The sequence below is a fragment of the Palaemon carinicauda genome, chromosome 1, assembly GCF_036898095.1.
Source record: "Palaemon carinicauda isolate YSFRI2023 chromosome 1, ASM3689809v2, whole genome shotgun sequence".
NCBI lineage: Eukaryota > Metazoa > Arthropoda > Malacostraca > Decapoda > Palaemonidae > Palaemon > Palaemon carinicauda.
This window is the reverse complement of record NC_090725.1, coordinates 72003141-72018412: the sequence shown is the minus strand read 5'-3', so window position 1 is coordinate 72018412 and position 15272 is coordinate 72003141. Positions and strand designations below refer to the sequence as shown.

The 15272-nt window shown below is 40.4% G+C and overlaps 1 protein-coding gene across 1 annotated transcript in view; it reads left to right on the top strand.

Moving 5' to 3' along the window:
- LOC137648877 (uncharacterized) overlaps positions 1 to 15272 on the top strand; it is a 139317-nt gene that overhangs the window by 110684 nt on the left and 13361 nt on the right. Inside the window, exon 7 of the mRNA XM_068382053.1 lies at positions 3615 to 3725. Coding sequence (XP_068238154.1) covers positions 3615 to 3725 — 111 coding nt within the window. The remainder of the gene's footprint in view (positions 1 to 3614; positions 3726 to 15272) is intronic.

Here is a 15272-nt window from a genome sequence, read left to right as displayed (position 1 = left end):
GCTAGAAGCGGTCTCAGTGCCTATTTCCGAAGAGATGAGGTCTACACTGACGTGGTGGAAGAACAGCATTCTTCTCAAGGAAGGTCTACCATTGGCTGTTCAGACCCCCGACCACCGTCTCTTCTCGGACGCATCGGACACGGGCTGGGGTGCGACACTGGACGGACAGGAATGCTCGGGCACATGGAATCAGGAGCAAAGGACACTTCACATCAACTGCAAGGAGCTTTTGGCAGTTCATCTGGCCTTGATAAACTTCAAGTCCCTCCATCTAAGCAAGGTGGTGGAGGTGAACTCCGACAACACCACAGCCTTGGCGTACATCTCCAAGCAAGGAGGGACTCATTCGAGGAAGTTGTTCGAGATCGCAAGGGACCTCCTCATTTGGTCAAAAGATCGAAAGATTTCGCTGGTAACGAGGTTCATTCAGGGCGACATGAATGTCATGGCAGATCGCCTCAGCCGGAAGGGTCAGGTCATCCCCACAGAGTGGACCCTTCACAAGAATGTTTGCAGCAGACTATGGGCCCTGTGGGGTCAGCCCACCATAGATCTATTCGCTACCTCGATGACCAAGAGGCTCCCGATGTATTGTTCTCCGATTCCAGACCCAGCAGCAGTTCACGTGGATGCCTTTCTTCTGGATTGGTCCCATCTAGACCTGTATGCGTTCCCTCCGTTCAAGATTGTCAACAGGGTACTTCAGAAGTTCGCCTCTCACGAAGGGACACGGTTGACGTTGGTTGCTCCCCTCTGGCCCGCGAGAGAATGGTTCACCGAGGTACTGCAATGGCTAGTGGACGTTCCCAGGACTCTTCCTCTAAGAGTGGACCTTCTGCGTCAGCCGCACGTAAAGAAGGTACACCCAAGCCTCCACGCTCTTCGTCTGACTGCCTTCAGACTATCGAAAGACTCTCAAGAGCTAGAGGCTTTTCGAAGGAGGCAGCCAGAGCGATTGCCAGAGCAAGGAGGACATCCACTCTCAGAGTCTATCAGTCAAAATGGGAAGTCTTCCGAAGCTGGTGCAAGGCGAATGCAGTTTCCTCAACCAGTACCTCTGTAACGCAGATAGCTGACTTCCTGTTACATCTAAGGAATGTAAGATCCCTATCAGCTCCTACGATCAAGGGTTACAGAAGCATGTTGGCAGCGGTCTTCCGCCACAGAGGCTTAGATCTTTCCACCAACAAAGATCTACAGGACCTCCTTAGGTCTTTTGAGACCTCAAAGGAGCGTCGGTTGACCACACCAGGCTGGAACCTAGACGTGGTTTTAAGGTTCCTGATGTCAGCAAGATTCGAACCGCTTCAATCAGCCTCTTTTAAGGATCTCACATTAAAGACTCTTTTCCTCGTTTGCTTAGCAACAGCTAAAAGAGTCAGTGAGATCCACGCCTTCAGCAGGAACATAGGTTTTACATCTGAAACGGCTACATGTTCCTTGCAGCTCGGTTTTCTAGCTAAAAACGAGCTTCCTTCTCGTCCTTGGCCCAAGTCGTTCGAGATCCCAAGCCTGTCCAACTTGGTGGGGAACGAACTAGAGAGAGTACTTTGCCCAGTAAGAGCTCTTAAGTACTATTTAAGACGTACAAAGCCATTACGAGGACAATCAGAAGCTTTATGGTGTTCTATCAAGAAACCTGCTTTACCGATGTCTAAGAATGCAGTTTCTTATTACATCAGGCTTTTGATTAGAGAGGCCCATTCTCATCTGAAGGAAGAAGACCTTGCTTTGCTGAAGGTAAGGACACATGAAGTTAGGGCTGTCGCTACTTCAGTGGCCTTCAAACAGAACCGTTCTCTGCAGAGTGTTATGGATGCAACCTATTGGAGGAGCAAGTCAGTGTTCGCATCATTTTACCTCAAAGATGTCCAGTCTCTTTACGAGAACTGCTACACCCTGGGACCATTCGTAGCAGCGAGTGCAGTAGTAGGTGAGGGCTCAACCACTACATTCCCATAATCCCATAACCTTTTTTAATCTTTCTCTTGAAATGCTTTTTATTGGTGGTCAAATTCTTTCTTGAGAAGCGCCTAGATTAGAGGTTGTGATGAGGTCCTTTAGTATGGGTTGCAGCCCTTCATACTTCAGCACCTAGGAGTCGCTCAGCATCCTAAGAGGACCGCTAGGCTCAGTAAGGAAGACGTACTTAAAAAGGCAGAGTAATGGTTCAAGTCGACTTCCTTACCAGGTACTTATTTATTTTATGTTTGTTATTTTGAATAACTGCTAAAATGAAATACGGGATACTTAGCTTCTAATGTTAACATGTATGCTGGTCTCCACCCACCCCCCTGGGTGTGAATCAGCTACATGATCATCGGGTAAGATTAATATTGAAAAATGTTATTTTCCTTAGTAAAATAAATTTTTGAATATACTTACCCGATGATCATGAATTTAAGGACCCTCCCTTCCTCCCCATAGAGAACCAGTGGACCGAGGAGAAAATTGAGTTCTTGTTGACAAGAAGTACTTGAGTACCTGCTCGACAGATGGCGCTGTTGTGTACACACCCCCACCTGTATAGCGATCGCTGGCGTATCCCGACCTTAGATTTCTGTCGGGCAACAGAGTTGACAGCTACATGATCATCGGGTAAGTATATTCAAAAATTTATTTTACTAAGGAAAATAACATATTTGGACATTTTTTTTTTTTTTTTTTTTTGTGATGAACTTTTTCTAATACTAATAGTGATTCTGTTGAATTTATTGATAAATGAAAGTATCTGTAATATAATTGATTGTTTTTATGAAAAAGATATTGCTTCCAGGATATCTGTTTGTTTCAGATAAAGTAAGTTGCTGTCCTCATAGGAAAATAATTTACCATAGCCAGTATAAGGCTAAGAACTTGATTGTCATTATAGTAACAATTATTGTTTTACAATAATGACTAATGCACAACACTTAATAATTTTATGGTGCATATGAGAGTGGACCATTTAAACTATTTGGTCTTTCTTGAATACTGGTTAATAATAATATTTTGTCCTGTATGTCATATGATATTCAGTAGCACATCTAGTTAAAAACTTGGTTACTGTATCAGGATTTGAACATTGAAAATAAAAACTGTACAATTTTTAGTGTCTTAACCCTCTTACCCCCAAAGGACTTACTGGTACGTTTCACAAAAGCCATCCCTTTACCCCCATGGACGTACCGGTACGTCCTTGCAAAAAAATGCTATAAAATTTTTTTTTCATATTTTTGATATTTTGAGAAAATTCAGGCATTTTCCAAGAGAATGAGACCAACCTGACCTCTCTATGACAAAAATTAAGGCTGTTAGAGCAATTTAAAAAAAATATACTGCAAAATGTGCTGGGAAAAAAATAACCCCCTGGGGGTCAAGGGTTGGAAATTTCCAAATACCCCGGGGGTAAGAGGGTTAATAATAATATTTTGTCCTGTATGTCATATGATATTCAGTAGCCCATCTAGTTAAAAACTTGGTTACTGTATCAGGATTTGAACATTGAAAATAGAAACTGTACAATTTTTAGTGTCTTAATTAGTAGCTGATTTTATCCATTACAATGCAGGCATGGTTTTCTTTCTGAGATCTATTAGAGATTATTAAACATTATTTTTCCCTTCTCCAAACAGGGAAGATGGTCACTAGGTATCGCCGTTATCCTGACAGACATCAGAACGTTGGTCAAGTGTACAGTCACAATGCTCCCATCATGGACTTGGACATCTCTCCTTACAATGAATGTATCCTTTTTGTGACCACCCGCTGCATTTATATTTTTATTGTAATATTACATACTTGTTACTCAATATACATTAGCTTTTGTAGTGGTATTACAAGGTTTGTTCTGTAACTGGAATACAAACCTTTGCTATATGTTAGGGGTATCACTTTTGGCGAAGCTGAAAGGACGAGCCATTAAAATCTAGCGAGGGTTAACTACCCATCCCGCTAGTTAGCGGGAAGTAGAGGAGGTAGCTAGCCTAACCCCTTCACTCGCACCCCTGTGACTGTGCTTCACTTTACTTTTGGCTCAGAGGGTGAGCAGTCATTGCCACTTTTCCTCCTCGCCTAATTTGGACTGCCATTTATCTTTGTCTTTTTAACTCATGTTTTTCTCTTCTCTTTATATGGAAACATCCTTAATGTTTTTTATATACAATATTTGTTGTAGCTTTCTTTGCAGTGTATGTTGCTGTTCCTGTGGTAGGCAGAGCGGCAGGTCTTCAAGGGCGGAAAACCTTCCCTCCGGCCTTTCCCCCTTGGACATTGGTCATCCCGTTGGCGGATAGCCTTCCGTGTGACTTGGCCGCCACCGCTGGGGAATTGTCATCATTTGGATACTCCTCCATTCAGTTGTTGTCGTCGCCTTCCCCTCTACGTGGAATCTGCTGGGGGAAGAGAGTGCGGCCTTCTCAGAGCTTGACTTCAGTCTTGCTCTTACTCGAGGTCATCGTCGCTCACTTTTCATGGGCGGCCGGCAGTGTACTCTATAGGGGGGGGAAGAACCTTTCCCATTCACGGGCTATGTTGCGCTTCCGAATGGTTTCTCCATTAATTAAGTGAAATTATAATTGTAATTTAACTTTTCAGCTTCATCTCCGCGGAGAACCAACTTCCCGTCAGAGGATTGAGTGGTTCTCCCGAGTAGTGAATATTCTTAGCTGAGTTGATTCATTTTAATTCTTGGTTTGTTACAGTTTTTACGCTGCCACTCTCCTTCTTTCATTGATGTCGGCTGGGGAAGGGAGTGAGCAGTCCTTATTTTGTGTCTGTTCTCTCGGTGGACACTTTTCCTGTCCGCAGACTAGGTGCTCCTCCCGAGGGAGTTTTTATTACATAATTTGTTTTATTTATCCTCAGTTAGCGATGCCATTCTTCTTCGTTCAACTAAGATAGCCGACGTAGGAGAGTAGTGCCGTTCGTGCTTGGGGAATCCGCTGTAACTGCGCCATCACTTTCCTGTCCTTCTGCGCCTGTGGCAGCTCCTGATCAGCACACTGTCTTTTAGGAACAAGCTCCTGCTGAATTTTCTCATGGAGCGCTCGATGCAGATCTTCAACTTGAACTTGATCTACAGCACTGATAGACTGTAGATCATTTAGTAATAGTTCATACATGACTGTATCAAAAGCAGCACTAAGATCGAGTAATATGGAAATACCATATATCTTTTCATCCATCATTTCCAGCATATCTTTTACAACAGAACAGATGGCTGTCTCTGTAGAGTATAATTTTCTGTAAGCAGACTGGTTGTCTGGCAAAGCTTCTATATCTTTTAAGTGCCTAAGTAGTTGCTCAAGAATTACGTATTCTAGCACTTTTGAAACGAAAGATACATTTGAAATAGGTCTATATGAATTTAATTCCATATAATCCAGAACACTTTTCAGAATCAGTGTGACAATAGGCATTTTCTCAGATTTGGGAAAGTTACACTCATTGATGTTTGCATTTGCTATTCTCATAATTATTTCTGTTAGGCTAGAAAAGTTTGTTTCGCCAATTACTTCAGATATTGGCATTGGATCAGTTGCACAATTAGTTTTCTTCACTCTCTTGATAATCCTGGTGATATCATCTTGTGTTATGTTGTTAAATCAATTATGGAACCATCAGCAAAAAGAGAAGAAAGTACCAGGCCGGTTTTTAAAGTTATCAAACAATTGGCTTACCGCTATAATATTTGATGTGACAGTGCAAGATTGGAGAAATTAAGGATAATTTGATTCATGATGGGTTTTTAATGAAAAATCAATAACTTAACCCTCTGCTGTAGTGTTATATTACTATGACGTTATCTAAAACCAGACTCTTAGACAAAAGGACGAAATAAACAAAAACATGACCTTAAAACTATAATTCTTAAAACTTAAAAATAAATCAATAACCATCCACATTCAAATTATCAAGACTTAAAACTAATCAAAAAACTTAACACAAAATAATATAATATATAATAACCAAAAGCACCATTCATATAACCCGCCAAAACCCTAACAGACTTAAAATTAAACTTTACACCAACACCCAAATATGTATGTTTTTATATGTTGACACCAACAATGTCGTTCACAAACTGCCGAACTGTCTTTCACGGCACAACCACAGCTTTGTGGTTATCAAACTGTTTGGCAATTGGCCACCACTGCCTCCCTAATTGGGGTCCTGGATGTCATCATCATCATCATCATCATCATCATCAAGAACAGCAATCGAAAGTTCATCCAGTCCTGGTCATCAACATTTATCTAAATCCAAAGAGCAAATCCAAGAGCAGTCTAAATATGATCGTAATTCAGGCCAGGTCATCAACGGTTGGGCAACAATCAAAACTAAGTTTTCTCCAAAGGAGGAATCACGGCTTTGAAAATCAAAAAAACACTTCCACGCTGGTCGAAAAATATATATATAATCCAGCGTTCACACAACTGACTCAGGACGCAGTCAATCAAAAAAAGCATTCGCTCCGAAACATTCACCCCTGTCGTAACCTAACTAAAAAATGTAAACAAACAATCTCATTTAAACCAACAGTCTTTCTCACCACAAACAATCGTTAACCTAACTACTTTCGCTCGCTAACACAATATCTCTCTCTCTCTCTCTCTCTCTCTCTCTCTCTCTCTCTCTCTCTCTCTCTCTCTCTCTCTCTCTCTCTCTCTCTCTCTCTCTCTCTCTCACACACAGGATTTGGCAAAAACAAAAAATAAAAAAAAAGCAAAAATAAATCCTCCACATTCCTCCCCCCTTACTTTGCCAAATCCTTCTCACACAACACTTACATTATTTTTTTCATAACCCAGTCGCAGTCGGGAACGGGACCTCTACTCCGAGTAACTGGGCCTCCATATACTCTCTCATTCACTTTTTCCTTATCACAATCATTCGCTACATTAACACTATTCCTATCTAAATCCCTATCATCTAATATATCATGTACAATCATATCTACCTCGTTCTCATTTGGCCCTATAATTACACTCATTTCTGTAAACAGTTCATCCATTTCATCAAAAACATTCTCAACTTTAGTAAAAGATTCATTCATACTACTAATCATTCTCCTATCTCCCACTCTCGCATTCGTCATCCTTTCTTTTACATCACCTAAGGAAAAGCCACACACACTATAGGTACCATTCATACTCAGCCATGATTCATCTGTATTAACACATTTATCTTCCATACACACTTGCACATTTACACCCTTGTCATACTTATTTCTATTCTCACTTTTACTTATAAAATTTCCCCTTCCTTCATCTTTACTTAAAGCTCTTGTATTCTTCCTTTTCTTATATTCTACTAACACTAACTGTTTACCTTCCAGACCTAAGTCCTCATACATACTAGGTTCACCCTTGTTCCTTTTCAACCATTTACTCATCCCATTCTCTTGGATATACTCAGGTACCTCTTTCCATTTACGCAACTGGTTGTGGTGGGCCCTAAATTTTTCACCAATACCACCCACACACAACTTACCCAAAACGTAACTTAATCCACTCGAACCAACTTCTAACACCTCATAGGGACCTTCAAATTTATCACGCACCTTATTTACATTCATTCTACCCTTTTCAATTACTTCTTTCATCACTCTTTCACCAACTTTAAAGCTTTCAAACCTCTTATTTGCTTTCCTCCACACATCTCTATCATCCTCCGACACACCCAACCTCGGTCTTATTATTTTTTCAAAATTTAACACAAACTTACATGGAGACATACCCGTACTCTTATGCACTGTTGCATTGTAAGCCCACAACGCTCTACCAACATACAAATCCCAATCATTACCACATGTACTCATCATTCGCAAAATTTCAGTTAATGTTCTTACAGTCCTTTCAGCCAACCCATTCGCACTTGGCATATAAGGAGTCGAATACACATGTTCAATACCCCATTCTCTTAACATCTGCTCAAACTCCCATCCAACAAACTCAGGGCCATTATCACTTAACATTCTCACAGGCTTACACACACACATCGGCAACATCACTTGACCAACCATTCTTGCAACAGTCTCGCTCCGTTTATCCTTGATGGGTATAGCATAGGTAAATTTACTCATGTGATCAACCATAACAATCATTCCCACATGTCTTCTCGCAGTCACAGGCAACGAAACACAATCAATCACAAACATCTCAAATGGTTCTTTCATACGTAATCTCAAAACAGGCGGATTAGCATGCACTCTCTGATACTTCCCTTTCTGGCAATCTTCACACGTAGTCGCTACATCCTTACATATCTGACTCAACCCAGGTGTAAACAATCTCTCACGCATGCATTCCCATAATTTATTCTTACCCATATGCCCATATCTGTCATGCACTAACATACACATACTTACTGCTGCATGCATTGGAAACACAGGAACATATATATCTTCATCCATTCCTTTATGTAGAAAATAAACAATATTCTTACACACAATAAGTCTCTTACTAACTTTCTTATACACCTCTAAATCAGACGGCCATTCTTCTACCTCAATACTATTCAACATACATTCACGTAACCTTTTAATTTCCTCACATTCATCTTGCATTTCTTCCACCTCCTCTTTAGTCAGTAGATCATCCTCACTCCTCGTAATATCAACCATGCCAACAAAATTTGCCATAAATACACTATTATCTTCTATCACAACTACTTCACATCCATTCTTCAGAAGCAAACCACTACCAATATCAACTGATAAATCATGCAATCTTAAAAAGTCAATTCCTATCAAAAAACAACTAGGCATCTCATTCTCTCCCATTACAATAAAATTATGTTCCACCTCCATACTTCCCAGTTTTACTTTCAAACGCACTTCTTCCCAAACTAGCAAACTTCCTTTACCTATCCCATGAATTCTCACACTCGTACATTGCCGTTTCACTTCCCAATTGTACCGCTCTATTTCCTTGATAACAGACATATTCACTAATGACACTTGCGCACCTGTATCAATTAAACTAAAGTATTCATTCTCATTTATACCCACATACGTCATCATTCTTCCTTTTACACCATGCATACAAATGTTTACTCTCCTATCAATGGGGTCATCCTTATCACACCCTTGGTCATCTTCGCTATCTTCTATGCTCAAACCACTCTGATTCAAATCACTCGGACAATCCTCCTTCTTACTCAACAACTTGCAACATCTTTCATTACATTGTAACCTCAATATATACTCCCTTTCAATCTCTTTATTTGCTCGGTACTGCATCGGACGATTCCACCCAAAATACAAATAAACAGTGACACCATATAACATACTTACTACCAACAATACTTTTGATAACAATTCACCCTCAAGCATACTATCCTCCTCCTTATATGCCATTTCTTTCGATACTTCATTCCTAACACTCATTCTAAGCTCATCTATACTAGCAGGTATATCCCTATTCAAACCCTTCAATTTAACCTTATTTAACCCACACAAAATACATTTATACACCATGTCATCCCCTTCAAAACTTTGTACCACCATTAAATCTTCCGGCAACCTTTCAAAATTACTATCATTCTCGCTACTCTCTTCTATCTTACCATGCATTCTTGACATCGCATCTGCTATCACGTTCTTACTCCCAGGTACATATTCTAGCTTAAAGTCAAATTCATTTAAATCCTCTATTGTCCTCGCAACTCTAGCATTCACAGACTCTTTCCTAATCATGTACACTAGGGGCTGATGGTCAGTACGCACAATAAATTTCACACCATACAAAAATACCTTCAACGCTTTCACGCAAAACCTTATCGCAGCCAACTCCCTTTCAATCGTGGAATACCTTCGCTCAGCCTTATTAAATGCTTTACTTACATACGCTATCACTCTCAACTGTTCATCTCCGTTTATTCTTTGCATTTGAACCAAGCAACCGCCCATACTAATCCCACTAGCATCCGTATATAACTCTAGCATACTCGCATGTTCACTATAATCGGGAAAAGCCAAAGTGACGTCTCTCGCAGCCTCTTCTTTCAAGTTTTCAAATGCTTCAATCATACGCTCATCCCATTTCAGTCTCGTACTATTTCTCTTACCTGTCCACTCATTCAAAGGCTTCCCTATTCCCGAACAATCTCTGACAAACTTCGGACCAAATTCAATTAACCCAAGAAACCCTCTCAACTCACGCACCGTATGAGGACGGGGAAACTCTCTCACCTTACTCACAAACTTTTCACTCTTCCTTATACCCGATTCACTCACCACATGCCCAAGAAATTCCACCTCCCCGGCCAACCATGTACACTTTTCAAGCTTAACTTTCACCCCAACTTCTATCAACCGTTCTAATACTGCTTCAAGCAACTGCATGTGTTCCTCAACTGTCTCACTAGCAATCAAAATATCATCAATAAAAACAGTCACCTTCTGTCTATCAAACCCAGCCAAAACTACATTCATCGCCCTCTGGAAGGCAGCAGGCGCATTAGCAAGGCCAAAACTTAATCTTTTAAACTGAAAATGACAATTTCTACTTGAAAATGCCGTAATGGGCCTGCTCCCCTCTGCCAGAGGCATCTGGTAATAGCCCCTAACTAAATCTAACTTTGTAAAAACTTTCATACCATGCATCTTATACACACAGTCAGACACTACATTCATCGGAAAACGTTCTTTAACAGTTACTTCATTCACCTTCCTATAATCAATACACATCCGTAAACTTCCATCCGGCTTTCTTACAGGTACAATAGGGCTATTCCAGGCACTCTCACTCCTTTCTATTACACCCATTTGCTCTAACTCCTGGCACTGCTCTTCTATTTCTCTGGCAATAGGCGGAGAAAAATGTCGGGGACGCTGATATATGGGGGTATCATTACTAAGAACTATCTTAAATTCAGGCAGCTTTGATCCCCCACAATCCTCGTCACCGCGACTCAAAACTCTCCGTCTATCCCATAACATCCTATACAATTGTTCCCTTTCCCCCTCACTTATATTCTCATCTACATTAATTCTTTCTTTCAAACTTTCATAGTCCCAATCGTCATCCGGCTTTATCTTACCCGCCATAACCCGTCTCAATTTAACATACCTTTCATCCTCTACATTGACCAACGTATACATACATCCCATGCAATCACCCTCACGTATACCCCGTATTCTCTTCCTCCTTACAGTCGGCAACAAGCTCACATACACTTCGGCTCCTGCAAATTCAAAATACCATCATACACATGCACACTTGCTTTCACCAAATTACTTGCTTCCGAACCTTCCACTACATATTCACAATTGTCACTATTGGCAATTCCCAGACTATTCGGCCATGCAACTTTTACACTGACAACCTCACTCGCATCTTTTGACAATTTAACACCTTCTTTTGCTATTAACGGCACACCTTTCCATACCTTCGTACATACACTACCATCTTCATTCAAATAAAATTCCCCACAAAATTTACCCTTAACTTTCATCTCTATCATATTTACATTAGGATGTACAATCATACCGCATTTTTTCAAGAAGTTATAACCTAACAACACATCGTATTTGTCATTTACTCCCTCAACCACATAAAAATCATTATCTTCCATCATCAGCCCCCCAATCATGACATTTTCACGCAACTTTCCTTGCACAGACATACTTAAATTACCGATACCTTTCACTTCACCTTTACACCCCCTAAATTCACACACATCCCTTACCTTATCGTATGCATTCCTAAACATTAAATTGACACCACAACCAGTATCAATCAGACCAACTAGCTCTATTCCATTAAAATTTACTTTTGCACTCATGCAGTCATAAGCTCTTTCGCCTATCACGTCTTCATGTAGTAAACCTTCACGAACATGCATCACATTCACTCCGCACACACTCGAGGACTCACCCAGCTGAACCCTCTTACACTCTAGTTTCCCGAACATCCTGGCTGATTTACTCCCTTCTTCCTACATACCCTAGCTACATGCCCATCTGCACCACATTCAGTACGCTTACCCCGTGGCTCCTTGCACATTCTAGCATAATGACCATCCTTACCACAATTACCGCAAATCACATTTGTACAATTACTCCGACATCCACTCGCTATGTGCCCTGTCATACCACACCGATAACATTTTACCCCTTTCTCTTTCGTGCACTCGCTAATTCTATGCCCTACCTCACCACATCCAAAACAAGCACCAAGAGCCCATCTACATTCATTCTTCTTATGTCCTACTTTCCCACATCTATAACACTTCTCTTCACGGATACAACTACCTGACCTATCTTGCGGCGCACTAACACTCCTATCCCTCCAAACCTGATTCCCTTGCCTAAACCCTTGATTTGTCCTTACAGGTATTCCCACATTACTCGCCCTAACACTCCTATCTACTACACTATCAGCTACCCTCATCGGTCCTCTCATAACAGCATCTCTAAAACTAACAAATTCTGGCACACTTTCCTCCATTCCAGTTCTTACACTCACAGATTTACTTTCTTTCATACACCTATCCAACTCGTAATCCTCAACTATCTCTAAAATATCATCCCATGTCAATCTTTCTTTCGTCCACCTCATTTTCTCCTTCCGTTTCAAATTAACAAACTCAGCAACATTCTCGGGTACAGTAGCCAAAAACTTCCTCATTAACTCCTTATTCTCATTTATACCTTCATCCCCATACTTCTTCCTAGCTAAAGTTTCCAATCTACATACGTACATTGATATCGCTTCTCCTGCATTCATCCGTGCTTCATCAAAATCATTCTTACGCTTATACTTAACACTCCCTTTCATACGTTTTACCTGCTCAATTATTCTCGTTTTCACACTTTCATAATCAACGTCCCCTACACTCATTATCACTCCATACATCGTCAACAAATACCCAGTCAAATATTCTCCTAACTCCCTAGCCCAAACTCTTTTACTATCACCATACTTATCCTGACAATACCTCTCATACTCCTTGAAAAAATCATATACATCCCTACTGCTATGCTCATTGAACCTTTCACACCGAGGTACCTCTCTCATAAACACAGTCTTACACACATCACGTTCATTCTCACTGCTATCATCACTGTCTACTCCCTTGTTACCTTCTTCCTCATTCGAATATAATGAATCTACTTCCACACTTAAATTCCTATCCTTAACCATTCCCTTCTTACCCTTTTTCTTACTTACCACTTTCACCCATTCACGATCGTCCTTGCTATCAACCTGATACTTTTTCTTCTCTTTCTTCACATCACTTTTACCTTTCCTTTCATCTTTCCTCTCACCTTTCTGTTCATCCTTACTATGCCTAATTCCCTTATCTTCAATATCACCATCACTATTACCACTATCACTATCACTTCCTTTCCCATTATCACCTACCTTAACCTTCTCTTCCACTACCAACCCATTACCCGAAGCTGAGGACACTCCTCCGACTGCACCTTCACCCATTATAGTTTTCATCATCCCCATGACTTGCCCCATCATATCTTCCATTCGTTTCTCCATTCGTTCTTCATTCTCTCGCATCCTCATCTCAACACATTCTTCCACTCTCTCTACTGTCCCCTTTAACTCCCTAAGCTCCTTCTGCATCGCCGCATTCTCCCAGTTCAACCTCTCATTCTCTATTAGCAACCTCTCCTCACGCTCCTTACTCAGCCGCAATTCCTCCTTCAAAACCCTCAACTGCTCCTCCATTTTTCATCAACCTTATATCTAATATCTTATCCTATCAGTCCTTCGTCTAAGAGTCCAGCTTCAATCCCACCTCGGCTGTCCCTGTTCGGGCGCCAAAATAATGTGGCGGGATGTTGCACAAACAACCCCCACACCCTTGAATCACACTAAACAGACAATTGTCTCCTCAACACAAACTTTCCCCTTACGTTATCTAAAACCAGACTCTTAGACAAAAGGACGAAATAAACAAAAACATGACCTTAAAACTATAATTCTTAAAACTTAAAAATAAATCAATAACCATCCACATTCAAATTATCAAGACTTAAAACTAATCAAAAAACTTAACACAAAATAATATAATATATAATAACCAAAAGCACCATTCATATAACCCGCCAAAACCCTAACAGACTTAAAATTAAACTTTACACCAACACCCAAATATGTATGTTTTTATATGTTGACACCAACAATGTCGTTCACAAACTGCCGAACTGTCTTTCACGGCACAACCACAGCTTTGTGGTTATCAAACTGTTTGGCAATTGGCCACCACTGCCTCCCTAATTGGGGTCCTGGATGTCATCATCATCATCATCATCATCATCATCATCATCAAGAACAGCAATCGAAAGTTCATCCAGTCCTGGTCATCAACATTTATCTAAATCCAAAGAGCAAATCCAAGAGCAGTCTAAATATGATCGTAATTCAGGCCAGGTCATCAACGGTTGGGCAACAATCAAAACTAAGTTTTCTCCAAAGGAGGAATCACGGCTTTGAAAATCAAAAAAACACTTCCACGCTGGTCGAAAAATATATATATAATCCAGCGTTCACACAACTGACTCAGGACGCAGTCAATCAAAAAAAGCATTCGCTCCGAAACATTCACCCCTGTCGTAACCTAACTAAAAAATGTAAACAAACAATCTCATTTAAACCAACAGTCTTTCTCACCACAAACGATCGTTAACCTAACTACTTTCGCTCGCTAACACAATATATCTCTCTCTCTCTCTCTCTCTCTCTCTCTCTCTCTCTCACAGGATTTGGCAAAAACAAAAAATAAAAATAAAGCAAAAATAAATCCTCCACAGAGAGAGAGAGAGAGTGAGAGTGTGTGTGTGTGCGTTACAAGGATTTTGGATGTCTCAAAGACTTTTTAGTCCACCTGCGGAGACTCCATGTGCTCTTTGGTAGAGCGATTTAGTTTAAGCATTTAGAGGGTTCTTATAATCTTGTCTAACTTACTTTTGAACTCGTTTAGTGTGTTACTGTTTACTACATCCTCTGGAAGTCTATTCCAAGTACAGTACAGTATTTGCTGTTTTGTAAGTAAAGAAATTGCCACATTGAGTGTTGTTGCATCTGTTTAATTCCAGTTTGTATCCGTTACCTCTGGACTGATTTATGCTAAGCATGAATAGATTGTTGTAATCTACATTTGTTATTCCTTAAAAAATTTTAAATGCTTCTATTAACTGACCCTTTAGTAGACGAGTTTGTAGATCAAATAATTTCAAACATTCCATCCTCAGTCTATATCCAAATTGTCTTAGTGTTGGGACTAGTTTGGTGGCCCTAGCTTATAATGCTGCCAGTCTATCTACT